At 40.8% G+C, this 27,192-nt stretch overlaps 1 protein-coding gene across 1 annotated transcript in view; it reads left to right on the top strand.

Annotated features, from left to right (window-relative positions):
• The window catches only part of LOC144773425 (glutamate carboxypeptidase 2-like), a 508,326-nt gene that overhangs the window by 360,886 nt on the left and 120,248 nt on the right, over positions 1–27,192 (top strand). The window contains exons 16-17 of the mRNA XM_078658419.1: positions 7,170–7,434; positions 23,778–23,859. Of these exons, the coding sequence (XP_078514545.1) occupies positions 7,170–7,434; positions 23,778–23,859 (347 nt within the window). The remainder of the gene's footprint in view (positions 1–7,169; positions 7,435–23,777; positions 23,860–27,192) is intronic.

Genomic DNA, 27,192 nt, shown 5'->3' with positions numbered 1-27,192 from the left:
TATGAGTACAGTATTACCTGTATTTGGTACAAGTTTTCTAATTCTATTTTTGTTACCCTCCAGCCCTTTCTCTCCCTTTTTATCTATAGGTATGGTGCACTGTTGGGTGACATGTGGGTGCTCTTGCCCTAATGATTGTATTTTTATAATGGCAATGATACATGTTGTGACTAAAGTAATGAGTTGAGGGTGCACTGCTAGTGATTTATTTGCGAAGATTTCATGAAAAAACTGCTTTCGGGGCAAGTTTTCAGTAGGTCGGGTGCTCTTTCAGGTGGCGCCTCCGTCCGGTGGGCGCGTGTAAAGTACTTTGAAAGACGTGCACGCATGGATTGCAAGTGCATCCCTGTATAAAAGGCACACCTTTGGGTTCAAAATGAATTCCAAACTTTGTATTTGAAGTTTTCTTTTTAATGTTTTTAAAATTTTTCTTTCAAAGGTTCATATATGTTTATCAATTAATCACGTCTTTTTAAATTCCAACAAGCTCAAACTCCGATGCATTTCGGGCTTTACTAGCCCTTTATCGAGGAGTGCTAAAAAATAAATAAAGGAAGATATGACAGACTGTCATTGTTATGAACATAAATGGATATTGAGGATTAGTCAAGATAGTGCTTGTGACAAGCGAGTAGTTGAAAGGATCCAAGTGTCACCAACCCATTAAGCGTGGGGGAACGAATTAACAGTGGGTTAACACGTGTTGACCAGTGTGTGGGGAATTGAAATATAGTGCTCAGAAGGGGAGAAAAACAATAAGCTTAAACTCACGGGTCGCCGACCTCCATGAAGAGCGAGGCGATCTAAAGAAATATAACCGGAGGTTATTTCGTGACCAAAACGTATCAAAAAGGCGTGCTGTCAGAGAGTTTCAGAACTCCAGTGTGGTGACAAGACTTACTTGAAAAGCGCGAACGCTGTGCTCGTTAGTTGTTGCCCGTCGGTTCAGTGGAAAGTTTGAATGCGGAAGTGCCGGGTAAACTATATGACGTGTGGTCGTGATTAAAAGAACAGGAGATAGAAAGCGGACTAAGGCTGCAGGCGGGGTGCTCGTGACTTGGTGTGTTTACAAACGTTATGGAAATGGTGGAGAGATATGATACCAAATGAAAATGGGGTTAGAAAAAGGACTAATGTAAACAACATAGATGAATCATGTGAATGAAACATGAAATAAAAAACGTAAATGCGAAAGGTGCATTATGGGAGCAATGCATATGTCATATTTATAAAAAACAGCTGAGTTTGATACGATCATTTAGTCCAAATGGTTTCAGTGTTTGAAGACGATAAATCCATTCTGTTTCGCGTTGTAGAAGAAATTTGTTGTCGTCTCTACCTTCAATTTTTGTGACGGTTTTCAAAATGATGAACTTTAATTGGGCAATGGTATGTTTACATTCAACGAAGTGACTGGCAACATTGGATTTTTCATTTTTCGTGCGAATATTAGACTTGTGTTCGTTAATGCGCACCTTTGTTTTCCTTTCCGTCTTTCCTACATACAATTTCCCACAGGGGCATTTGATGGCGTAAATAAGGTTATTAGTATCGCAGGTGGCGGTAATGTTGAGTCTGATGACATGGCCTTTCATAGGATGGGTGATGCTATTCCCTTTGATGATACAGTTACAATTGCTGCAATTCATGCAAGACTGGGTTCCTTTATAGTCTCTAGTGGTGGTAGATTTCTTTTCCAAGATTTCTTTGATGTTGTTGCCACGTGTGTAAGCAAATAAAGGTTGGGTCTCAAAAATGTTATTGAAATCTGGCTCCATCTGTAGAATGGGCCAGTGTCTGAGTATGACTTTCTTGAATTTGATGCTGGACGTGGAAAATTTGGAAACTAGTACGATGCGAGAATCTTTGGGAGTAGTGACTTTTGTTAGAGCTGCTTGTCTGCTGATGTTTGCGATGCGTTCAGTGGCGTCCTTCAGAGTAGTTTCAGGATATCCCCTTTCGGCGAACCTGTCGTGCATTTCTGTGATTCTTTTCTTGAAAGTGTCTTCATCAGATACAATACGTTTTATTCTTAACATTTGCGAGTATGGCAAATGTTTTTTCAATGATCCCTGGTGGAAACTGGTATAATGTAAGGTGATATTGCGATCCGTGGGCTTGCGGTAAATATCAGTTACAAATCCTTGGTCGGTAATTGTGACGTTTACATCCAAAAAGGAGAGGGAGGTTTCGCTGACTTGCCAGGTAAGTTGTATACGATCATCTTTGGTGTTCAGTACATTGAGTGCATCAAGTAGGGAGTTCTCTGTATCTTTCCAAATTATAAAAAGATCGTCAATGTATCTTACATATAATTTGATCTTATCGTAGAATTCGCTGTTGCCATAAATATGAGTCTCTTCAAAGTTTTGCATGTAAATATTCGCATACGTGGGAGCCGCACAGTTCCCCATCGACATTCCAGATAGTTGTAGATACCAATTGTTTTCATGTCTGAAATAGCTGTGGTAGAGTGTATATAACATCAGTTCTATGAGGAATTCTTGCATTGGTGTATCGATATCACCATTGAGGATGGCTTTTTCAAATGCTTCAATTCCTCCTTGATGGGGGATGGATGTATAGAGTGAGTTGACATCGGCTGTGCATAGCACTATAGATTCTGATTCATCAATTTTAACTTCGGCAAGTTTTAGTAGGAAGTCGGTGGTGTCCTTGATGTAACTTTGCATTTTAGTGACCAATGGTTGCAAGTATCGGTCAATGTATTTGCCTATAGGTTCATGTAGAGAGCCTCTCGTGGAGACTATAGGTCTGAAAGGTGGATCGTTGAGGTTTTTATGTATTTTTGGCGAAATTTGGATCGAAGGGCTTTTTGGATGTTCACGTAGTAGGTACTTCTTAGTGCGATCTTCGATGATGCCTGTTTCATGAGCTTTATGTACAAATGTTTGTAGGGTGGTTTTAAATTCGTTTGTGGGATTGTAATCCAATCTCATGTATGTGGTTGCATCATTAATGTGTTCTTCCAATTTCCGTTTATACATGTCAGTATTGAGTATCACAAGGGCTCTGCCCTTGTCGGCTTTTATACATCTGATCTCCGGATTATTTGCCAGGTTTTTCAATGTATCTTTGTCTTTTTGGGTGATGTTACTTTATGCCATTTTTCTCTTGAAATTAAATATTGTTAGGTCCTTTTTGACTAATTTTTCAAATGTATCAATGCTTTTGTGGCTGCATGGTGGTTGGTAGTTACTAGGAGGTCGTAAGCCTTTGAGTTGATCTTGTTTTTCCTCGGTATTCAAAGGTAGTATGTTATCAAAAAAATGGCGAAGTCTCAGTTTCCTTGTTAACTTAAATGTGCTCACTTCTAATTCCAACAAATTGGTTTGAGTAGTGGGTATGAATGATGTGCCTTTCTCGAGGAGGTGCATTTGATGTGCGGTGAGATTGGTATCCGAAATGTTGATAACTAGGGGTTTTTCTTGGGTTTCTGGTCTTTCTTGGTTATCGTGCTGTGTGTAGTTGGTGGACTTTTCTCTTTTTCCTTTCTTCTTGCTCCTCCTGAGTCTTCTGTGTCCTCTTGGCCTGGTTCTAAAAAATGAACCGGGGTGGGTTGTTGCCTATCCCTTGAAGAGGATGTTTGGTCGTTAGGATGCGAGTTGGTTGTTGGAGCCGCAGGTATCTGGGTTGAAGTCTTTTTTGAACGATAAGAGGAATCACTTCCTGAAGATGAGGTATCAGTTTGTGCGTTATAAGGTTTGTTACGACGTCTTTGGGCGCATACCTCAGCCCAAGTATAAACTTCGTAGAGCTTATAATCAAGAGTATCCCTCCTGAACTTCCTCACCATTCTTTCGTTGATCTCCTTGTTGTGTTTGTCTAAAACAAGATTAATGTCTTCTAAGGTCTTTCTTAGTTCATCAGGTGTAAGTAACTCAGTTAGTCTGTCATATCTTCCTTTATTTTTTAGCGCTCCTCGATAAAGGGCTAGTAAAGCCCAAAATGCATCGGAGTTTGAGCTTGTTGGAATTTAAAAAGACGTTATTAATTGATAAACATATATGAACCTTTGAAAGAAAAATTGAAAACATTAAAAAGAAAACTTCAAATACAAAGTTTGGAATTCATTTTGAACCCAAAGGTGTGCCTTTTATACAGGGATGCACTTGCAATCCATGCGTGCACGTCGTTCATAATGATACATGTTGGCCATTCCGAATACCATGGTCTAAACATGTTATCATGTTATTTTGCTTTGAATAATGAACCAGGGGCCCACATATCGAAGAGGTTTAGGGATGCTATGTGGACTCATTTTAAATGTTCCCCTTTGAGAGTAAGGGACTAACTCTCACAGTCTGAGGACCCTATTAAAATTGTGATTGCCAGAGAGTGATGCAGAAGTTTAGTTTGGATTATTTTACTACACTCACCTAGTACAGGCAGAAACACTCACACCAAATGGGTTTTTTCCTCTGTGAACAGGAAAGGGCCTATGATGACTATCTGAGCCAGTTGGTACGCACTAGCCAACAGGCTCCTGGTAGTTGCTTCTGTGAGACACTTTTTAAAGAACATTTCCCTCGCTATGGGAGTGGTTTGTCCCTAGTCACAGAATCTTGTTATATATTTCCCCTTTTTTTGATTGATTCTGAGTTTTACTATAGCTGGGACTGGTTCCTACAGTTGGCCCGGACAGCAGGAGCCGTCTAATATTCACCTAAGTTTCTGGGGTGTGGGACTTTAGGGTTGTTTTGTTCTTTGGACCAATTAGTGAGTGGAGGGTGCTCCTTTGTCCTTTGCTTAGCTCTATAGCTCCTCTTTCTTTGTGTTTAGGTATGTACAAGAGTAACAGGAGTGTTCAGTTCATAACAGAGGGGCCTTGTGAGTGTAGAAGTTTCAGACCCCACCAAAAAGTAAAAGTGACTCCAGGGTTGAGGCGACCCACTGTTTACACCCCGAAATAACAACACAAAGCTAAACAGGACCAAGCGGTCTTCTATGAGACAGATTCACATTTCAAGAAGTTAAGCTAAATCCTCATATGCTCAGAGTATATACAGGTCTCAAACAAAGCTGTGCTGCTCCATATCAGCAGAAGGCAGTGCGCTCCTCACTGTAGTCGAATAAGGGCTCAATTGCATAGATATGGGAGTTCCACTTCTAACCTCTGACAGGCCGCTACTTTGAAAAGCAAACCCACTTTCACCAAGCATTACTTCCTGTATTTGAATGCAGCAGTTTACTCTGCAATAGGACTAAATGGTTCTACTGAACCTATTTCATTAGTGGCAAGGCTGCTTCCCACTAACTTGCCATTTGATGTGTTGCTTGCAATTCTGATTCACGCATGTGAATTATTGGAATTTTCAATGCTTGAGAAGAAATTAGTTACCTCTAACTCCAGTTCTCCAGCGCCTATGTATTTCATATATTCCTATGCCACCTTCTCCTCCTGTGTCATAATCTCACCAAATGCTTAATATCTTTAAACTTGCGCTATGGTAAATTCTAGGGGTAGTAGGGAGCTGAACACTTGGGGCCAAACATGCCCATTGGGAGGCTTAATGAGTTTATATGTGCAAATGTCTTTCAGAACCAACATCAATAGAAGTTTACAGAGGATGAGTGGAACAAGTGTTGTGGATATTTCAAACAACCAATTCTTGGTTTGGAATGAGGTCGAAATACTAAAAGTCTGCAAAAAGTCACCACTGAGAAACAAAGAAATGCAGAAAATTTATCATACTGCAATTACATCGTGATCATAGAAATGATTATGCTTGTGCAGGGATGTGACAATACAAAAAGCAACACCTTACCAAAAAGCTTTCATGATCCAGGCCAATCGTCTGTAGGCCTGGACTGCTCTCATATGAACTTCCACCTGCTGTGCTTAGCCTGGTGCATTTCTTCAGTGTAAAGGAAATATTATGACAGAGGTACACAAGGAGGGTGCAAGCTTTTAAGTTATTAGAATTAGACTTTTCCAAATCCCTCCCATTCTACATTGGCTAGGCATTGTGTCTTTCCAGAGAGAACAATTAACCGGACCTTTATCATTGTAAAATTATGGGTTTTCAAGCACAATTACATTCTGTATTCCCAAAAGTCTAAGGCAAGATTGAGAAACATAGGATTTGTAGGTTATTCATATGAGAAAAAGAATCACAATAATAACAACAAATCCGGCTAAAATCCGGCTAAAAGAGATACACTTCCAGAGAAGATTGTAGAAAAGAATTCAGATTTAAACATGACGTGGGAAGACATTAATCTGACAAAGATCTAAAATGCCACTCAAGACTGATCATAGTTTCCAATTATAGTTTCTGATCTAGCTAGAATGATGAATGGTTGCTTATTTTATCTGACAACGCTTTGGAGGGTGACCAGGCTGCTGTATTAGGCTAGAAGGAGGAAAGTAAATAATTGTGGGTAAGCAAGTGGAATGAAAGGGAACACAAGATTTAAATTTTAAACCCATTTTAAAACGTATGGAAGGATAACAGTTTGTTCCAAAGTTTACAGTTAATGTAAAGTGTTGTGTGGAGGTTAGATTAAAGTTTTAAATCAATCCAAGAGGGATGTTCTTGGTCAGTTACTAACCAAGAGAGCAAGTAGATAAGATGCATTGTATTTTCTGAGGGTAAGCAAGTGTTTTGCTTTGTGAATTAGGTGAATATTGTGATATTTACATATGTTTATGTTCTAAATCAACACTGTGTGGAAACTCTCTTTTAACATACTGTTTGATTAACGTTGTGGAAGAATATGAAGAAATGAGCAGGGATTTTTCAATATGGTCCTTTGTGCCTATTTTGGAACCCAATAAGAGTTTCCTACAAACTTTCTTAATTATATATATTTTTTAAAGTAATCCCCAAGAGGTAGTTTAATTTATAATTGCTTCTAAAATGAAAATACTAATTTGAACTGCTTTCCTTTACGAAACCCGAATACGTCATTCGTATAATTAGTAAAGTGTAGCCATATTGCCTTTTAGCTTTAATGAGTGACCTGCATTTTTTCTGGGGAGCCTTGTTTGTAGTATGCATTTGCAGGTGGGCCATCTGGCGTCCGATAAAAGTTCACCTTCACATCTTCATTACACTAGTGAAATTTAACAGGCTCTACTTACAGTGTGTAAAGGTTTGAGAGTCCTTACTTTTTTAATTGTGTCCTTTCCACCTTATTTTTAGAAAGAGAGCAGATTTAGCGCCTATCCAGTTTATCACAGCGTTTATGAGACCTATGAGATAGTGGATAAGTTTTACGACCCAACCTTTAGGAACCACCTAGCTGTGGCTCAGGTCAGAGGAGGTCTGGTTTTTGAACTAGCTGACTCAACAGTACTGCCCTTCAACTGTCAAGACTACGGCGCCGCCTTGGATAGTTATGCCAACATTATCATCGAACTGGCAAAGAAACATAAAGAACAACTTGAAACGTACAACGTGTCCTTTGGTATGTTTTGAATCATTTTTTCTATTGTGTGTTCCAATTATTTTTTTATAAAGTTCTGAAATGGGAAGGTGTCATTATCTCATTATATTTTATGTTTTCAGAGTGGGAAAATGTACTTTATTTACCAATGAGAATCTCTTGTGCTCCGAATCTTACATCATTAAGTAATTTCAATATTGGTTATGGAACTGGTAGTTTTATTGGCACTAAAATATTCCACTCTGCCCGACTTGTTATGTGGGACTAAAAGAGCTATGTTTTTTGACCAGGAGCAACATCCAACCTCGGGAACAACCTAGTACATGTTTAGATACTTTCCCTGATGATGGAGAGGAGCTAACCGCTACAGCATTTGAAAACTCTTCAAACTGGTGATGGCAGTGAAGGGTCTTAAGCCCTTAAGTGATGCTTTAGCCTGAACCACATATAAGAGATAAAGACCCTGATTATAACATTTAATATCAACTTTATCATGTACTATTGTTAATGCTCAATGAACTCCGTGAATGCTTGTATTAGCACATAAGGGGTCTTGGCAAAACCCTTCACACATTACAAATGATAAAGACAATGTAAATTGCTTAAAGCCATTAAAACAAAAATAGAGGTTAGTAGGGGTAGGAGGCCGGTAATAAGGGACACCTGAGGCGAGATGCGCTCAGGCACAAACACCAAAGCCTTCATATGTTCAGCATCATTATATTTAGAGTTTTTCCAAGTTGAAAACTTTTTCTCGTATGTGGACCTCCCTAAAATAATTTTTGAATCTGTATTCAAAACTTCCTTTTCAAAATGCGAAGTGAATCTCTCTCCCAAACCTATGTGCTATCTTTACAGAGCTTGGAGTTGCTGTTGGGAAGGTAGTCACTAACAGATACTTCTCTGGGTTAAATCTAGGGATTGGTCTGTGCCTCAGGCCTAGAAATCTGGTGATTTCTAATCTTTTGCCCACTTATTCAGTGTTTTAGGGTTTTGAAATATTGTGTCATTTAATAAATGTTCCGACTCTCCATTTGGGGAAGATAAACTCAGTTCTCATTGAATTATATGTTTCACTGTTTATCACCTCTTGAAGGGACCAAAGTTTTTGTTAGAGATACGTATAGTCCCGCTGACTTTCAGGATTTCCTTGTTTCTTTAGAAATAACTTTCTAGAAATGGCATTTTCATAATTGTGATAAAAATATCTGACTTTACCATTGAAGGAGGCTTTTAATTTAAGTTCTATAAACACCAAACGTGACCTGTCTACTTGCTACCAATCAAAAGTTATAATTTCTTAAATGTAGTAATGTAACCCATTGTTATCCAATGGGAGAGTTAGGCCTAGTAGTATTGAAAAACGAATGTAAGAATTTTTCACTACCAAGATGTGTAAAACTAAAAAGTACATGTCTAACATTTTAAATATACAGCACCCTGCCCTCTGGGCTATTCAAGGCCTACCCTAGGGGTGACTTATACATATTAAAAAGAAAGATTTGAGCGTGTGGTCAAAATGGCAGTTTATTGAGGTCCAGTGTTTGTTTTCATTCTGCATCAGATCCTAACATGGCTGTAAGTCTCATGTTGTAAAATGGATGTTTGTTACATGATCATTAGTGTTATTAAGAATTTTTTTTTAATGGCAGTTTATAACTGCACACACAGGCTGCATGGCAGGCTTGAGACATGTTTTATTTGGATGGCACAATCAATGCTACAGACCCACTAGTAGCCCTGGGTATATGTCACAACACTTTACTAGGGGCATACTTGCTATTTAGCCACTGAAAAGGGAAACAAAAACAAACTCTGTGTCTCTGGGAAGATATTTTACACCTTCACCTTTCCCTAAAGGCTTCCCTAAAGGCTTCATTTGTAACAAAAATACCTACTTAAGGATCCTTACTCCACAACCATCCTCAAGCAAACTCAGCTCGGCAAGCAGACATACAAATGTCTAGAGCTCATCGTCCTGCCTCAGACTTAGTGATCAGTTGAACCATACAGTGTATGGTAAGCGTCACAGTTTGGACACAGTGTGGGTCTTAATAAATCTGGTATAATCCAGAAATGCGGTCTGGGAAAACAAGAGGAGGGGATAAAAAAGACAAACATCCTCAATCACCAGCCAAAAACGAAAAAGGTGAGGGCAAAGATGAAGACAATGAAGGAGCCCTGATTGATATCACAGCCCAAATGCATAACTCTTCTGGCATGTCCTTGGCAGATCCGGGTATGCCAACTATAGATGGTATGGAAGCAAAAGAAGCAATAGAAGTATGGCACGAGTGTGGACCTACAACACATGCTTTGCCTTCTGCAGTAGGCACCTTGGAAACTTCAAAAATTATTTCAAAAGAGGCCGCCTTGCAAGCCAAGTGTGTTGGAAGTAAGAAGGTAACAGCAACCCATACGGCCCTCAATAGGCACAACTCCTGCCTGAACAGCAGCAAACGGGCAGTGATAACGGACTTTTTAAAGGTTGCTATTAATAAAACGGAGGAAAACCGGAATCGCCATGTAATGAAGGCTACTAACTCCATTATTCAAACCAACAATGATAAAGCCTCACAAAAAGACACTGATACGCTCCTTCCGTGGGACAGAAGTACTATTAATAGTGAGGTCGAAAAGAAGAAAAAGAAAGATCCCTGGCACACGGGTTTGGATGTTGCGGGCGATAAAAATCAAGAAATCCAATGCCCCCAGTGATCAACTCCTAAAGCTTCCTTTCTTTTGGTGATCCATCAAAGAAAACATTTCCAGGCAACTCGGGCATTAATCCCCATCCACCTCAGCTGGATTTGCCCTGCCAGCCCTAACAACAACAATCTCCACCAGGACACAGCGGTAGCAACGGTCAAAGCATTCAAGATGATTATATTGAAAGTTACCCAGTATTTCAGTATAACACAACCACTTCGAGTCCTTTGGGTATGTTAGATCCATTGCCTGTTAGTCAGGAGATAGCAAACCCAAACAACGACAACCAAGTCGACCCTGATTTACTCTTCTACATGCCGGAAATAGCAGAGCACTTTTGTCAGGATCTCTACCAGGCCAACTCAAATGACGCGCCGGCACGCCAACTAAATCACCAAGGATCCGCCGCCCGACACCACCCAACCGACCACCCAACCAAAATAAGGTATCACCTAGCAGGTCTTCAGGAAGTTTAAGTAAGCCACCCTTAGGGCAACCACCCTACCGGGAACATCGTGCCAGCTCACTTTCAGCAGAACAAAGTTGTACATCAACATCTTCAGTCTGGCCCCACTTGCTAAGCACATTGGACACAATTGGCAAAGCGATGACCCTCCACGCAAACAAAAAGGACACCCAAGTAGACCTCTTAAATATTCTTGCAATTCAAGTCCAGGGGGTCGAACAAAAGCTTCATAGCTTTAATGAGATGGTTCTGAAGGTGCAGTGTGATTGAGAAACATCCTTTCAAATGTGCCACTGTCACTGCACCCAAATAATTGATAAATTAGCCTCAGTTCCATCCCTATTAACCGAACTATTGAGTTCAACCAGGGAAGTTTTAATCAAGTCCGCAAAATCAATAGAGAAAGAAAAAGCAACATCAATAAAGAAAGAAAAATTTGCCTCAAAGGAGCTAGATTTGGAATACCAGAACCCCTCTGTGGGGCAACAAAATAGCGAAACAGAGTCTAGCTCTGCATCAATTAAGCTTACTACACCAACAACCTCAACATTTAATCCACCAAGAGTTCTCAATAACTTAGGCACCCTGGATTCCTCATCTCAAGATCAATATAACCAGTCTTCTGCAACTCAACTAAAGGTACCTAAGCTTCTATCAAAACGGGAGCGAAAATGACTGAGAAAGTCCAGAAGTGCAAACAAACAGGCAAGGCTCAAGACTCATCCTTGGCAATATCAGTTCAAAACTGAATCTATCAAGAAGGCAATGTAACTCAAAACAGTATGGAAGCAGTAACACCTAAGGAGCAACCGACCTTAATCTTTAATCCGTCCATCATGCCTAGTACCTCAAACCACAATACAAGTGAACGACCTCCACCAGAAAAAATGTATAGCCTATTCAAACCCATAGTAAGGATGGAAAAAATATTTCAAAAACTCAGATTATACAATTAACAGCAAGGAGATCCAAGATGGCAAAAAAGAAAACAAACCAGGGTGAGGTCACTTTGGCCAAGGAAACTGGCACAGACGTAAGTCGAGACCCGGAAATAAACAGGGGCGGTGAAATCCAACCACAAAAAAACTGCAGAATCCCAAGAGTTACCCCAGATCCTTCGACAGCCCATGGTAGTGAAAAAAGAAACACATGGAACTTTAGACAATGAGTCGCAGTACGATCCCCCAGTTTACAATAAATTGGTCTTCCACCCACAATACATCTCAAGGGGAACGCTTAATAGAAGTGTACTGCTCAAACTATTTAAAGCGCTTCCACTTCTAAGCCATATAAATACCAATGACATTGAAATTATCGAGTTTAATCAAAACCAGAGTCCCATCGGTCAAGAATCCACAATAGCCACATTCATCAACAATACGCTCATCGAACAAATTTGGCAGCAGAAAGACTCATTTGCCAAATGGGAAATCGAGTTACAAAAGATAATCCCCCCTCGTTACACAAGTCTATTACAACCACCACCTTTTACTGCGAGTCTTTTAAAAGGCGCAAAAGGCCCAGATCATCATATCCAAATAACGGGTAAAGAGTATCCGGCCAGGAAAATTACCATCACCGTTGATCACCTCGAAGCAAGTACATTTTGGGGTCCTTGGGAACCGCACACAGAAGGCACTCCCTTGGGAAGGGCATGAATAACTTCACCAATAGCCACACACGCATATCAAGATTGTAACATCTGTTCCTGGAATGTGCATGGCCTACATTCAAAATGATAAGACCCTGATTTTATGGACTTTATCACACAGTACAATATTCTCCCTTTTCAAGAATCTTGGCAGAAAATTCCATCTCCAATAACTGGTTTAAAAGAACTTTTTAACCCGGCCAAGAAAGCTACGAAATATGGAAGAGCAAAAGGGGGTCTCTCTACTTTTATCTCAACAGAAATCCCATGGCACGCTTCTACTATAGATCTAGATTGTTCCTGGATGTGTGCGTCAAACTTGACGTCTCGGTGTCTTACAGCCTGCTAATTTTGAACATCTATATTCACCCCGCATCCAAACAAAAAATGCAAAGAACCGAACAATTAATTCAAAGAAATGCCTATGCACACACAAGGAATAAAGCACACAGTAATGACAAAGTTATGCAGATATGATTGTACAAGGTCCAAGACAACATAAGTAATCGGATTTTGAAAGCATTCGCTGTTTAGATTTAGGAGTATTTTAATGGTTCCACAAACAGCCGACACGTGTTTCCACGCGTTGGAACAGTTTTCACGCAACTCCTCAGGGCTGCAGTGTGTATCTAGAAGATTGAAAGGTCGCTCCACCGGTGATACTTCCGCCCCGGCAGGGCACGTAACCAGATCAGGCTGAATTCTAGGTTGTAGAGTTAATCAGTGTGTTTGAGGTTATAGGAGTCAATCTGATGTAAGGTTGCTTTCAACAAAATGGGCGCTGAAAGGAGAGACTCGGGTAGAGGTCGCCCTCTTGAGGCAGTATCCTATGTGGAAAGCCCGGGAGTTGCTGTATTGAGATGTCAACTGGAGGGGATGACTCGCAGTATAATTTTAATTTAGTGAAGACGTGAGCCGTAATTCTGTTTCCCAGGTCGCCGTGTTCTGAACAATTATAACTTCATTAACGCCTTAGCCACGGTGCAGGTGTTCTAAAGGGTGGGCGGGGCTGCGTCGTCTGTTGGCCGCCGGCAGCACTGGGGAGGGAGTGCTCTCGTTGGCCAACGGCCGACGGGAGCATGGAAGGGTTTAACAACCTTAAAACTTGCCTATCCAGATGCTAACATCATCCTGTTGGACGATTTTAATATGAATTAACAATACGCAAGGAGCAAGGGCAAATCCGAGGTTACACCAGCCCTCAATCGACAGGATACATCTGGTAAGAGATGTGCAGCTCATTTGAAAGATCCCTCAATGTGTGTAGTCGATGGTCGAGGCTCGACTGATCGACCCGCAGCATACACCAGGGTCACACAAAAAACAAACTCCACCATTGATTACACTTTTACGGATCACGATCTTCTTCCGCATATTGCGAATTTCTAAATAAAATACAGGGCGGAAAGTGACCACCAACCACAATTGTTTACTTGATTAAAAACCTTTGTAACTTCAGAGAAAGCAAAGGCATTATCATCTTTAATACAATGCTACAACCTAAAGCGCCTCCGCTGGAATAAGGATAACATCGAGGACATCACAAGTACATATACCAGTCTTTTGGAAAGATCCAACTCCGAAACACTGACCATAAAAGCTTGGAAGTCTTTAATTTATGAAATTAACAAGAAATTTTCCAAGCACACTCACGCCTATAAAGCAGGAAGTCTAAAAGGGGCACCCTGGTTCATCAAGAGCCTGAGGAAACAAAAACAACAACTAAATAAGTACCTCAGACAACTACGATCCCGAGGACCAGAACGCCTCCAGGAACTCCTGCTTCAAATTTCAAATACAAGAAAAAAGTTTTAAAAGGACATAAAACTGGCCAAAAAAGAGCACCAAGAACATATTTAGGTGAAACGTATTCATCCTTGTAAACTAAGGGACTCCAAGCTCTTTTGGGAACAAATTAACCGACTAACCAATGGCCGGAATCAACATTATAATTCAGATATATCGGAGGCCACTTGAAGAGCCCATATTGAACTTTTATATAACGAAACACCACCCCCATTCACCCCAAACAGTGGACCATTAATAGGGAAGGGGGCCGGCGGTGGAGGTAAAGTCAACGACATCGTGACTCATGAATCCCCTGAGGATTTAGTGTTGTTTTCAGAAAATCAAGTTAAGTAAATTATAAAAAAATTAAAATCTGAGGGAGCCCCAGGTCTGAACGGATTACCAAATGCCCTGTTCCGGCATGACCCCCCATTTTGGTCTCATCTCCTGACTCCTCTCTTTTCCAAAGCTATAGCCTGCAGTCTGATCCCTGAGTCTTGGAGAGAAAGCATTCTCAATCCAATCTACAAGTTGGGCTCCCGCTCAGATCCCTCCAATTACAGGCTGATCGCACTGATTGATGTGGAGGCAAAAATGTATGCATCAAATCTTCTGGCAGAGTGAGAGGCTTGGGCGAGCCGATCAAACCTAATACCATATACGCAAACTGGATTCCGGGCTGGGCGGGCACCCTTACGAACATCTCTGCGGTCACCCTTCTAGTCAACCAAGCCTTCGCAAAATCAAGGCCTCTCTACACCTGCTTTGTAGATCTTAAAGCAGCTTTTGACGAAGTCTCAAGAGTTACTCTATGGGCAAAAATGCAAGCCTGGGGGGTACCGCACAGGCTCCTGGATGCCATCATTAATCTTTATTCTAATACGTGGGTCCAAATCAAGAAAGGGGACGGGTCCAGCGTAACTTGTAAGATTCCAACATCAAATGGACTAAAACAAGGTTGCGTCTTAGCGCCTTGTCTGTTTAATATTTATACCTCCGATCTCAACAAGTGCCTCCAGTTCATTACAGCTGACCCCCCCAAAATTGGCCAAATTACCCACACCATGCCTCCAATATGCAGGTGAGATTGTGTTGCTAGCACAAACTCCTGTTGGCTTGCAGAAATTGATTACGGGACTAGGAGCCTATACCACCTTTAAACAACTCACGATTAATCATCAAAAAACAAAAGTTTTGTGTTTTTCTAAACATAATAAGATATTGAAAAGGCATACTTTCTCTTGGAAATTGAGAGAGCAACCACTGGCACGGGTAGCTTCTTATAAATATTTAGGCTTCCAGCTAGATTGCAAGCTGAACTTTAAGCAACAAGTGGAACAAGGATGCACGAAAGCTAAACAACTATTATTTGCCTTCAAAATCTTGAGGAAAAAGCTTATAGGTTGCTCTACCGGTCATCTGTTACAAGTGATCTAAGCAAAATTTCTACCCTCCATCTTGTATGGCTCTGAAATCCTGAACACTAAAGACGCTCTAATATTAAAGACTGTTCTCAATACTGTTACATACCTCACAGGAACAGATTTGTTTTGAATTCGTACTCCAGAATCAGATCTTGGCCAGACATGGTGCCTTAGTAAAGTATTATTGGAGGATGAGGGAGGCAGAAGACAATACCCTAGCCCACCAATGTTAATGCAATTAAGCGGATCTACTAACAGATAAAATGATCTTTGCAAAAAAATCACGCCTGGGCTGTGATACAGGGCTACCAGAGGCTGAAGCCACAACAATATCTGTTTGATCACTTTTCCCACCATAAAAAGCATCACTGATGATGCTACGAATGGGATCATTCCCCTCAAAGGATTTGACCCCAAAATGGAAATGCTCACGGCCATCTAAGGAATGCCGCCTCTGCGGTCAAGTGGAGGAGTCATTACTACATCTACTATGTCCTTGCCCTTTTCTACTGAAAATTCAGAAATCCATTCTTCACGAGATTCTTAAGAAGGAACAGATAAGAACATGCAGAGCCGCAGTCATCAGGTATCTTGGCGAATTGCAATCCCCCAGTCCTGATTTGCCATAACATTCTGGATAATAGCAGCAAAGGAACTGGTTAAAATGGATTCAAGCCAAACAGTTATTAAATAATCTGCTGGCCCATATTTTTATTTTTTAATGTATTGTTATACCTGCTAGCCTTCTAATTGTGGTCACGATTTAAAGACCTTTTTTGTCTCTTATGTCTTTAAAATGTTCATTGAAAGTACAGTGTTTTATGATAGTTCGCTATCCTTTTATGATTTTTTAAATGAATCAATATAAGTATATTTGACTGAATGACTACTAGTGGCATGCAAGTACATTAAATGTTTTGATTGGGTATAAGCCGATTTTACCATGTTGAGAGGACAAGCACTTAAACACTGGTTAGCAGTGGTAAAGAGATAAGAGTTCTATGGCCAACAAAAACATTGTTCCGAAAACAAGAAAGTGAAGACAAAATGTTTTGGGGTGACCCGACAGAGAGAGCCAAGTCTAACACGGACATTATGGTGTGCTGCTGCTAATGCACCTGTGGTGCTTTTCCTCCTGTAGATGCCCTGCATGCTTTCCACAGTAGGCATGGATTATGCAGTATTCCATTCCACTGGCCTTGTATCCCTTTCTTCAGACTGTGTGAGGAGACTCTGAGCATGTAGCTATTTTATCCCCCGTGATTAGATGATGAATATTTGCTAATCCTATCTTCAGTTGGCCTTACTGAAACAAAGATTTTCAGATTTTGTGGAAACCTATAACTACTAGGATGAGAACTTTGTTGATTGCTAATTAAAATAATTCATGATTAGGCATAAAAGTGAAGTGGGTTCAATGTGTCATACGATGACTGGTTCCTGGTTCTCTGGGCACATATTTCTCAACACCTCTGTCTGGTGGACGTTATTTTGATGCTTTTTCCACAGGTTCCTCTGTCCTTTTTTCTGCTTGTGCACAAAGTCAGTTCTGTGGAGCAGTGTGAGGTATTGCCTTTATCACTACCTCAGATAAAGTCATGGTATGTTGCTCCTCGAAGGACTAAATGAAATGGCATCCAGGCAAACCTCACTCATGGGATTCAACAAGGATATAACTCATCCAAGTACTTTCTATGTGGGTTGTCGACTAGCACATATATCTCAGCAATTACAGCATAGATTTAAATCCAAGCAAGAAATGGCACTGCTGTGAGTAAAGTTTTACTTTCATGCCAAGTTTGGGGAAATCCCATTCAGCATTTTTGCAGCAGTGAGGAGCCAAGTTTAATATTTGTTTTCTGTGTGCTGTTTTCTTTTGCCAGTCTAATAATCTGCTTTTACAAAAAGAATAAATTAGCTCACTTTGTTGACCAGCTGTAGCTAAGATCTGCATGACACGTCTTGACCACGACAACTCAAACTTCTTTGCTTGGGAGGTTCATACTACAGTTCTTTTGACTTGAAATTATCATAATATCTTTTTTAATTGCACCATTTTACATATGTAAAATCCAGTGATAAACACTGTATGGGGCATATTAGGCTTCATTATGAGTTACAAATATTTGCCAATTTTTAAGATTGGTTAACTCTGGATCACTTCTTAATATAATGCTCCCTACCCTGAATTTTAATTTCATTTCTAATAATGCAGCGATTGGCTTTTCTACATTTATATAAAAATTAGCTTCCACTTCACATGCAAGATGCGAACTCAAAAAACCTTAGTAGTTCTTATTCAATAAATAATAAGCATTTCCTTAAGTATCTACTGAATATTAAAACTATAAAGATATAACACAGTGTGATCGGTGGTGTCAAATTGTAATCAACATTCCTTTTACATAAATTGCAAAAAGACCGCAGCAATTTGACATCAACAGTTAGCAGATAAAGGCAGGGAAACAATAATGAAATATGTGCAAGTGATTTTAAAAACAAATCTTTGCACTTAGGAGAGAGCACACCTTGAAAATGCCTTCTCTTTTAATTAAGCAATGTTCTAATGTATATAGAAGCAATTTACTGAAATGATATTTGTTTTATGATCATACCCAGTTTACTGGTGTTCTCTGAAAAAGAGCCCTTACAAAATGACCTTCACATGTATCTCAGAGACAGGCTTGCTTTCTTTAACCCTTTCCGTGCGTCGGGGTCACGGTGGGCGTGTGCGGAGGACGGCCGGGGGCCGCCCTGACCACGCCCAGTCATAAATCACCTGCACCGCGGCGGAATTCCGGCCCCGGTCAACGGGTTAAAGAGTATGAGGCTTTTCACTATTTGATCCTTTCAGCGTGGGCAGAGCACAGGCATGTATCAAAAGAGCAACCTTGAACTAACTACTAATTGAAACTCAAGTTCTGAAACTAGTAGGTCGTGTAAAGTTGTTGTAGCTTAAAGTTCAATTCACTTTTCTTTTGAAATAAATATTGTTTCTGCACAATGCGCATGACCCAGTTGGACCGTAATACATGATGTATTCGACGTAGTCCCTAAATCATCTACGTCTTAAGCTCATGATCATGATTGAATACTATTTTAAAAGCATGACCGTAATGTTATTTTAATATTTATTTTTAGTGTTTTATATGTGTGTTTTATAAATATGAAATGGAATGTTTTTTATTATTGCATGTAATATTGTTCTGCGTTTATGGCTCGTATTTACGGTTCGAATAAAGCTTAAGAATTCACATGAGGCCCCAAATTGAGCTTGTTCCACTGTCACGCTTTTTAAATATGTTTTCCTTATTTGAATTGTGGCTCACAATCAAAATGTAATATGGCGCGGATAAAATCTTGCCCAAACGGTCACATCACCTCACACACAGAACTTGGCCACATTAAAATCTGTCTGACTTTAAGGAAAACTACAAGTTTTTGTGCAGTTGTCAGTACTGCACTGTTGCAATGCAGCCCGCTCATCATTGAGTAACTGAGGGCCTAATTTAGAGTTTGGCAGATGGGATACTCGGTCACAAAAGTGATGGATATCATGTCTACGGTATTAAAATTCAAAGTACAATAGGGTATAATACACTTGTAATACAGCAGACAGGATATCTGGTGCATTTATGATAGAGTATCCCGTCCGCTGAACTCTAAATCAGAATATTCCGAAGCAGAAAGGGGCAAACTCAATAACACGGGGACCTGGGTACAACAGTTGATAGCAAACACGAAATCAGGCCCCACAGTGATTATTTTGATCCAAGTCTGGTATTAGCCTGAAGGGATTTTCATTACGGTATAGCTTGGTTCCAGTGGCACAGTAAGCATAGGGTTGTATGCTTCAGGAAATGTAAGTGCAATGAGTATGCGCTGACATGGGTCCTGTGCTCATTGTGCCTCCGAAACCAAACTGCACCCGACTGAAGAGTCCGAATCAGTGCAAAAAATTGAGTTGCTTGTGTTCTGGTTCAGGGAGGACCTGGCCTGGCAGTTCCGGCCGGGCTGTAACTGATTTGAGCATGTCTGGGTTCAAACTAAGATTATAGGGTGAGCAAAACAACAATAGCATATGGCCCCAAGTAATTCCCAGTAGCACAGACTAATTCAAGCATTCCATCGGTCACTTCTTGTATTCTTCAATGCGACGCCATTAGTGGGATGGTTATGCCCAGACAGGAGTTCTGTGCTCGCTTTGCCACAGGAACCGAGCTGCTCCTGATTTTATGAGTCCCAAATTTTGGGTTGCTAGTGTTCCGGTTCAGGGAAGACCCTGCCTGACAGATAGGGCTGTGCTGTTCCTACTTGAGCAAGGTGAAGATTGATTTGCATATGGCTGTGTCTAAACTGAGGATGCCTAGTGTGCAAAATAACAAGGGACTGGGATGGAGCCCGCGTAATTACCAGAGGCTGAGGTTAATTCAAGCTTTCTGTCGATCACATTTTGTGCACTTTCTTGTAAGCTTCTTGTCAGCATCACAGGATGCTGGGATGAGTTGAAAATAAACCTTTGGTCCTTATTCCAAATTCTAACTCTTTGCACTGTGAAAGGTTCTATGTCAAACTAGTCAGCTGTTTAATTATAGATATGTGAGACAGTGGATTATTAGTTGTGGTGGATGGTAGTCCACCATGAGTAATACAGTCTCTATTCTTGTTAGGTCCAGTAAAGGTTTCACCAGTGGAGCAGGCATGCTTTACTTAAGCAAATGTGTAATGCATTTAAAAGTATCAAAACAAAAGCTCACATACTGTCTCACTGACTGCCTCACTCACTGTTCCACTCAAATGCTGTCATTGTATGTGTGCCACTTAGCGCCTTACTTCCTCATTGCCTCACTATGTCTGCTATTCAGTGTCTCACATTGTGCACACTTGCACACTCACTGTCACACACTGCCTTACACAGTGTTTCACTGTCTCTTTCATATACATGCTGATACTGTCTCTCTCACTTTCTCACTGTTTACTTTCTCACTCACTCTCACACTGTCTCACATTCTCTCAAATGCTCACAAAGTCTCACTTGCATGATCACGCTTTCAATTACTATCTCACTCTCCTACTTATTCTCACTTACTCTTGTGCTCGTTGACTCTCACATTCTCATTCACATTCATTCTTTCACACTCTGTCTCTCACACACACACACAATCACCCTCATGTACATACACACATTTAAGTTAAGAGCACTTTTACTTGACCTCCGCGGATCTTGCTTCAGCTTTCCAGCTGCCGATGCTCCATTTGGAAAAACAACAATTGATGGACAGTATGCAGAACAATGTCATACATTCACCTCAGTACAGAGATCTGGGCCTAAGTCCATCGTTTTTTTGCACTCCACACCACCCCAGGTTAGACATGGCTATATGCAAATCAGCCTTGACCCTGTGCCTCATGGGGACAGTCCAGCCCGAACTGCCAGACCATGTCTTTCCTGGACCGGAATCAAGCATCCATTTGGAGCACCAATCTCAAGCCATGAAGCAAGAATCTAAGAGCTAGAACCTCTGCCATGCCTCATCAGGGACCTGATGCCACCAGGTCCATGATGATGCAGTGTAAGGCTTCTGCTTTCGGCCTCTTGCTTATTCACTCCATCCTTTCCTAACTCTTAATGGGCTGAGAAATGCTGGGGTGATGAGCTGATTGATTTGTAGCCCGGGCACTGGATGGTTGAAGTATAAGCTGCCAGGGCTGCCAATACCAGTGACATTGCAGTGCATCATAAACCAGGAGGCATGAAGTCTGGGGGCTCTGAGGCCAAGACTGGTACCTCTTCTGTCTTGAACCATCTGGCTGATGACTTGTCCTTCATGCAACAAGCTATACATCACAGAGATGTCTCTGCCTTCCTCAGACTGATGCATGACGTAGGCAGCATTATTTCATCTAGACTGATAGTGCTGAATCTATGAAAAGTTGACTGATCTGTTGGCTGATTATATGGTTTATCTCTGTTGGTGTTCACTGAAAGTGTCCCCACAGTGTAAACCTCATATGTAGCGCAGACAGAGGTGAGCGTTCTTTAAGGAGACTGAAACGCCCTCCTCGTTGACCGCTGTCAGCGTGGGAAGAGCACAGGCGTGTGTGAAAAGAAGAACCAGACGTTGTTCGAAAAAGTAGAAGTTCTCAAATTAGTATCTCATGGGAAGAGGTTTCAGCTTAATGCGCACATCATTTGACAAAAACATTTTGTTATCTCACTTTACCACGACTATTAACCATAATTTAACAGAGATTTTCGCTGTCTGTGAAGATTCTTCTTTCACCTGCAATCAAACCTAGTTCTCGGTGTCCCATGTGACTTCCATCTGGACCAGTCCAACTCAAACATTGGGAAACTCTTAGTAAACGTGTCTAAAATCAAGCTAACCCTAGTCCCTTACATAACTATTCTTCCCTCATGTAAAGTCTGCCGATAACAGCATCTATAGTATGTCTCCTACCCGAACACACCATCCATATTACCTTAAAAGAGTTTTGATTTTATACTTTTACAGACACTGCTGTAATTAGGAGTCAACCCAAGATTCTAGGGAAGGGGGATGTCAGAATGTTAGCCCGCTTTAGATTAAGTGTGATCAGGAGAAATCAGACCAGATTTTGCGCTGAGCTTCAGAGGGTAAGGAGAGGCACGACCAATAAAATAATCTGGGCCACATTGTACAAGCATCTAAACATCAAGCCAGCTTTGTCACAATTTATGAGCTTAAAATCATTCAGAGGGGAAATATGTTGAGCTCACAAATAATAACTGCACAGTTTAAGGTGGAATGAATTAGCCATGCAGTGGTTGATAAGGAAAATACATTGACCACAAGGTCCCACTGAAAACGTTTTCTTCATGATAAAAAGCTTCAAGAAGGACAAACCTTGAACTCTTTCTTGCCAAGACCATGGCATTCTTGTACAGCATCTTGCCCAAGTCCTATGAAGGTTCAAAAGGGATGAGATGGAACATTTCGCCCTGGTCACTCCTACAACTCGAAGACTTCCGTAGGGGACACCAACGGGCCAGAATTCACTTAAGTAGAAGGCACTTGCAGTCCACCCCCAACTGATCAGCTGTTTCTTCTACACAGGGGAGTCCTTCTTTTCCTGTCCCTGAGAACGAGGAGCCCAGCTAAATGGCCCTTAGAGAGCAAGTCCAGGAACCATAGTACAAGTAGACAGCGGGCACAGTTCATTCTTCTTCACCGACAGATCCAGATATAATTTATACCTTCTGTTCTTCACCAGGTCGAGTTATGTTCAAAGAGACTGAGGCTGGGAAGCATGTCTTATAATGCACGCAAACCAGTGATTGATAACCATGTTCAATCCAATCCTTACATAACTCCTGCAGTCCAGGCTGCCCACTTTTTCAACAGTTCCAATTTGCTTTCTTGCAACCTGTCCAAAAGCACCATACCTCTGAAAATGGTAGCACCCCTGTCCCTCTGAGAAGATCTTTTGAACTCGCCAAAGAGGTTCCTTTTTTTAAAAAGGTTCTACCCCACCAAAACTATCCAGACTGGGTCTGGACAGAGGTTCCCCTCAAATAAGAGTAGAAACAGAGTATCTGGGAGAGCTCCCAGATTAAAAGTCTCCTCACACTAAGCCATGTTTAATATAAATGTGAGAAGGACCAAGGTCCAGTGAAGTCCTTTGCAATGGCATCTTTATTCATGAGGCTGAAGGTTTAGAAAGAAACAGTGCTAAACATGCTCCAACAGAGGAAAACCTAGCAGGGGGTGGGGACCTCTGAGGCACTGGCAGGTCCACAGTATCAGGAAAATATCAAGAGTAAAGAGAAGATTGACAAACTAGTAGGATCCTGAAATCCAGAATGAGCAATCAGTTCAGGATTGCGATGTATTGAAACCACCCGATGCTTACACATAGGTTTTTCTACAAGAGAAATGTGTTTTTCTTATATGTGCTAGTATAGTGATTTTGGCTGCAGTCAGTCAGGCTAAATGGAAGGCCTGAAGCGATGCTTTTTCTCTTACTCATGTGAGTGGTGTAAGTCCACAAATGGATTTACATTTTATACATTTAGCATATTTCTTGCAATATGTCACTGTGGCATTACCTAAAATATTAATATTCCAACTATACCATACCAAGTTCAAGCAGCAGAGCTCATGCAGCGGTCGGCTAAATTCAATCTCTCAAGTGCAGAGAGTTAAAATGTCAGCAAAACCTAACCAAAAAACGTAGACAACTTAAAAAGACGTACTTTCTTACAGATATAATAGCCCATTAACATTTCGTGTGAATAGCCCAATGCCAAATGAGTAGTACTGATTTAAGTGTATTTGTTTTCCAGATTCCTTGACTTCTGCAATAAGAAATTTCACTCAAGCTGCCTTGGCATTTCATGTGCGGCTCCAGGGCCTAAACCTTGACGAGTAAGTAGTGTCCTACGCTCATTTTTACTTTTGCAGCATCAAATTAAATTAAGGTTTATGTAACATACCTTAAGCTCTCTCATTTGCACACTTCTACTATTAGAATATTGGATTGTAGAAAGCTTCACATAGGGCAGAGGAGAGTTGGTGGATGGTCAGTAACAGCTTCGACTTGGATTTGGCAGCAACTTCCCAATGTTTATCTTTTTGTTCCTCCATGTTTAATTTAGAGCTTTCCATCAACTATGTTTAGGACATTCTCATAGAATTACGGGCTTTATGCTGCTGGCTTTCCTGGATGTTAAATGCCCTTGTTTGCAGTATGTTATCTGTTATCCCAAGAGAGGGCGTTTAACAAGTGTTATACCACATGCCTGCAGGCTATAATAGTATAGTACTTAGATTAGGAAGATAGGCGCCTAATTTTAAGATCTGTGTGTAAACTGCAGGACAGCAGCAGAAAGGTTGGTAAAATCATCTCCCTTACTTTCGACAATAGCAAAACCTGATATTTACAATTAATCTGTTATAACACCTATAATATAACAAATACAAGGACAACATGGTAGCCAAAGGGTGCACAAATCAGCTAATTGTAGTATTTCAGTTTAAACACCGAAGTGAAATAGAACTTGAGAAAAAACAGTAGAAGGAAGTGTGAAATCAAAACCCCTTGTAATGATTATCCTACATTGCAATACCGGATGTATTAGAACAGCTGTTCCACTGCAAACAACACTTCTGAAAAGTGTTTATTCTTAGAAGTATAGAGGTTAACCTGTCCTTCCTCAGCCCCTCACTATTCGCCAAACCTCCCCTAAAAAATAGTTACACAAATCAGGTTTCTTTTTGCATTCCCTATAATGCATTCACTGCAAAGCCTTCTTTATTGTGTGTAGACATGTAAGCAGCATGTGTGAATACCTGTGTAGGCATACGTATGAATACCCAAGCAAGACCTATGGGTTCTAGCAGGCATTGTCTGAATAATCATGAAACTAATAATACAACTATACATACCCAGGTACAAAGAATACTGAGTAAACTACTTTACAGTGGTGCTTTCTGTTGCTATCGTATAACGTTGTACAGCCTTTGAAAAAGATTAAAGCAGATTTGACAAATCCTTATAATAAACCAACCTTACCATTCAGAAAAATAAAAACTGGCCTTTACCCTTCATTTTACATTCAAGCCCTTTAACTTTAAAATTGAAGATAGCGTCAAAAAAAAAAAAATGTAACATGCATTTTGCAATAGATTTTTGCAGGTTTGGAAGTAAAATATGATGGCATATGCTTATTTGAGTTTACAGAAACGTCATTAATGCTTTATTTCAGAATGTTCTTGAAGAGTTCATTTAAAGCTGTGCTGAAATTATATTATTCAAGCAAATGTAACAACTGTAGGCCCCTTTCCCATAAAGGGAGCACTGTGAGCGCTACGTTTAGTCTCGTGGCCTTATTTAAACTATGGTGGATAAAATACTCTGTCACAAACATGGTGGATGTCCCTTCCAGGGACTACAAGGGCGTTGTAGCCTATGTAATTTGTAATGTGGCAGATGGAATATCTTGTAGTTTTTGACAGAGTATCCCATCTGCCAAACTCAAAACAAGGCCCACAGTCTCTTCCACAGTTTTGGATTGATCGGTGTATTAAATAGTTGCAGAGCGGGAGCAGCACTATTTTGCCACCCAAGACAGTGGTAAATGGCTGCTTGTTGTGAGAATTTTAAAATAGTGTGCTGCTTTTGGCATGAAACATAGGGGCCTTTTCTCGGGTTCTAAAGTAAACAACAGCATATAAAACATTGCCAACCCCAAAATCATGTTTTCATAGTATGGAAGGAAACGGTGTCTTGAGCAAGCCCAAGCTTAACTTACCATCAAGGACATTAAATAGTTAGATATTAAAATGTTCTGTTACCTGGCCCAGGCAGACTAGTTCAATAGTGTTTAAAAGGCAGGGTGAGATTCTTATAAACCAGTTTGTAGTTGAGCTAATCAGTGCTGTGTATCTCTAGACATGTGTTTCAGGATTGTTGTCCTTCCTCAGTAGAGAGTAATAAGTTGGTTTAGAGATACTGGCAATACTGCTCACTGTCTTCTCAGGTTTCTGCACCACTTGTTAAGTGCAGGTGCATCAACCAGAGCTTGTCAGCTCATCAGCTCAAGAGAGCCTTATCAAACAAAAGAGGATGGCAGCACACTGCCTCACATCCCAGCACTCAGTTCGCTCAGATGCATTATAACAATTTGTGGCTATCTGTTTGTGAATTGATTGCTTTGTACATCTGGCCCGTGGTCCCTAACGCCTGCTTCCCAAAAGGAGTGTTAAAGATTGTATTGCTGTAGCTCTGATTTTTCCTTGAACAAGTGGAGTAATTTCCTATTTGTGTTTTGCTTTGACTCCGGGTGACTTAGAGTGCAATTAATCCTGCGGGAGCCTCTATGTCGGCTTTTAATGGAACTGCAGCAATAGTTAAGCTACACATCCGCATGACACCAATCACTTGTTCCTCATTGGCATACCCACATCCCTTTCTACTATAGCTGTAACCCTTTATTTAATTTCACCGTAATTTGGAACTTCCCTTCCATTGGTTACGTTTTATTTATATATATTAAAGTAAGTCATTCTTTCTTTTCAAGGTATATTTTTTCGTGGCCTCAGAAAATACTAAGGGCCTGATTTTGATATTGGCAGATGGGTTACTCTGTCACAATGGTGACGGATATCCCGTCCGTCAAAATATAAATCCCTTAGGCTATAATGGTGTTTATATTTTGGCAGGTGGGATATCCATCGTTAAATTAGGTCCTAATTCATTTGCAAAATGTTTCTAAAACACTTTACAACTGAAGAGCATTCCAAAAATTCTGGGATGACCTGTTGTGTGTCATGCATCTATCTAAACATTAGCATAATTTCAGGAAAAACAGTACGGGCCTCATTTCGATGTCGGGCAGAGTTACTTCGGTGGTCACGACCAGCCCATTACAATGCGACCAAACACTGTTCTGTCGCATTGCACTTTTCTCAATGGGAGCTCTTGGTACGGATGGAAATCGGCCATAACATGAGCTCCCATTGAGACAAAGGAGGTGCAATTCATCCCTGCGCCCCGTAGCAGGCACCTCAAGGTGCAGAGATCAACAGGGCCGTGCACCCAAGGGGACCCTGCTGGGGGCCTCCAAAGTTGAGTTCCGGCAGCCTTTCTGTGGAGGAAAGGCCAGCATGGCAAGGCTGCCGAAACCCAACATTGTAATCTCAAGGGCAGAAATGCCCACCCTTGAGATTACAGGCCAGATTCCGACTGGTCGACAGGCC

Source organism: Lissotriton helveticus, chromosome 8 (assembly GCF_964261635.1).
Source record: "Lissotriton helveticus chromosome 8, aLisHel1.1, whole genome shotgun sequence".
In the NCBI taxonomy this organism is placed as follows: Eukaryota; Metazoa; Chordata; class Amphibia; order Caudata; family Salamandridae; genus Lissotriton; species Lissotriton helveticus.
This window is presented reverse-complemented; position numbering and strand designations above follow the sequence as displayed.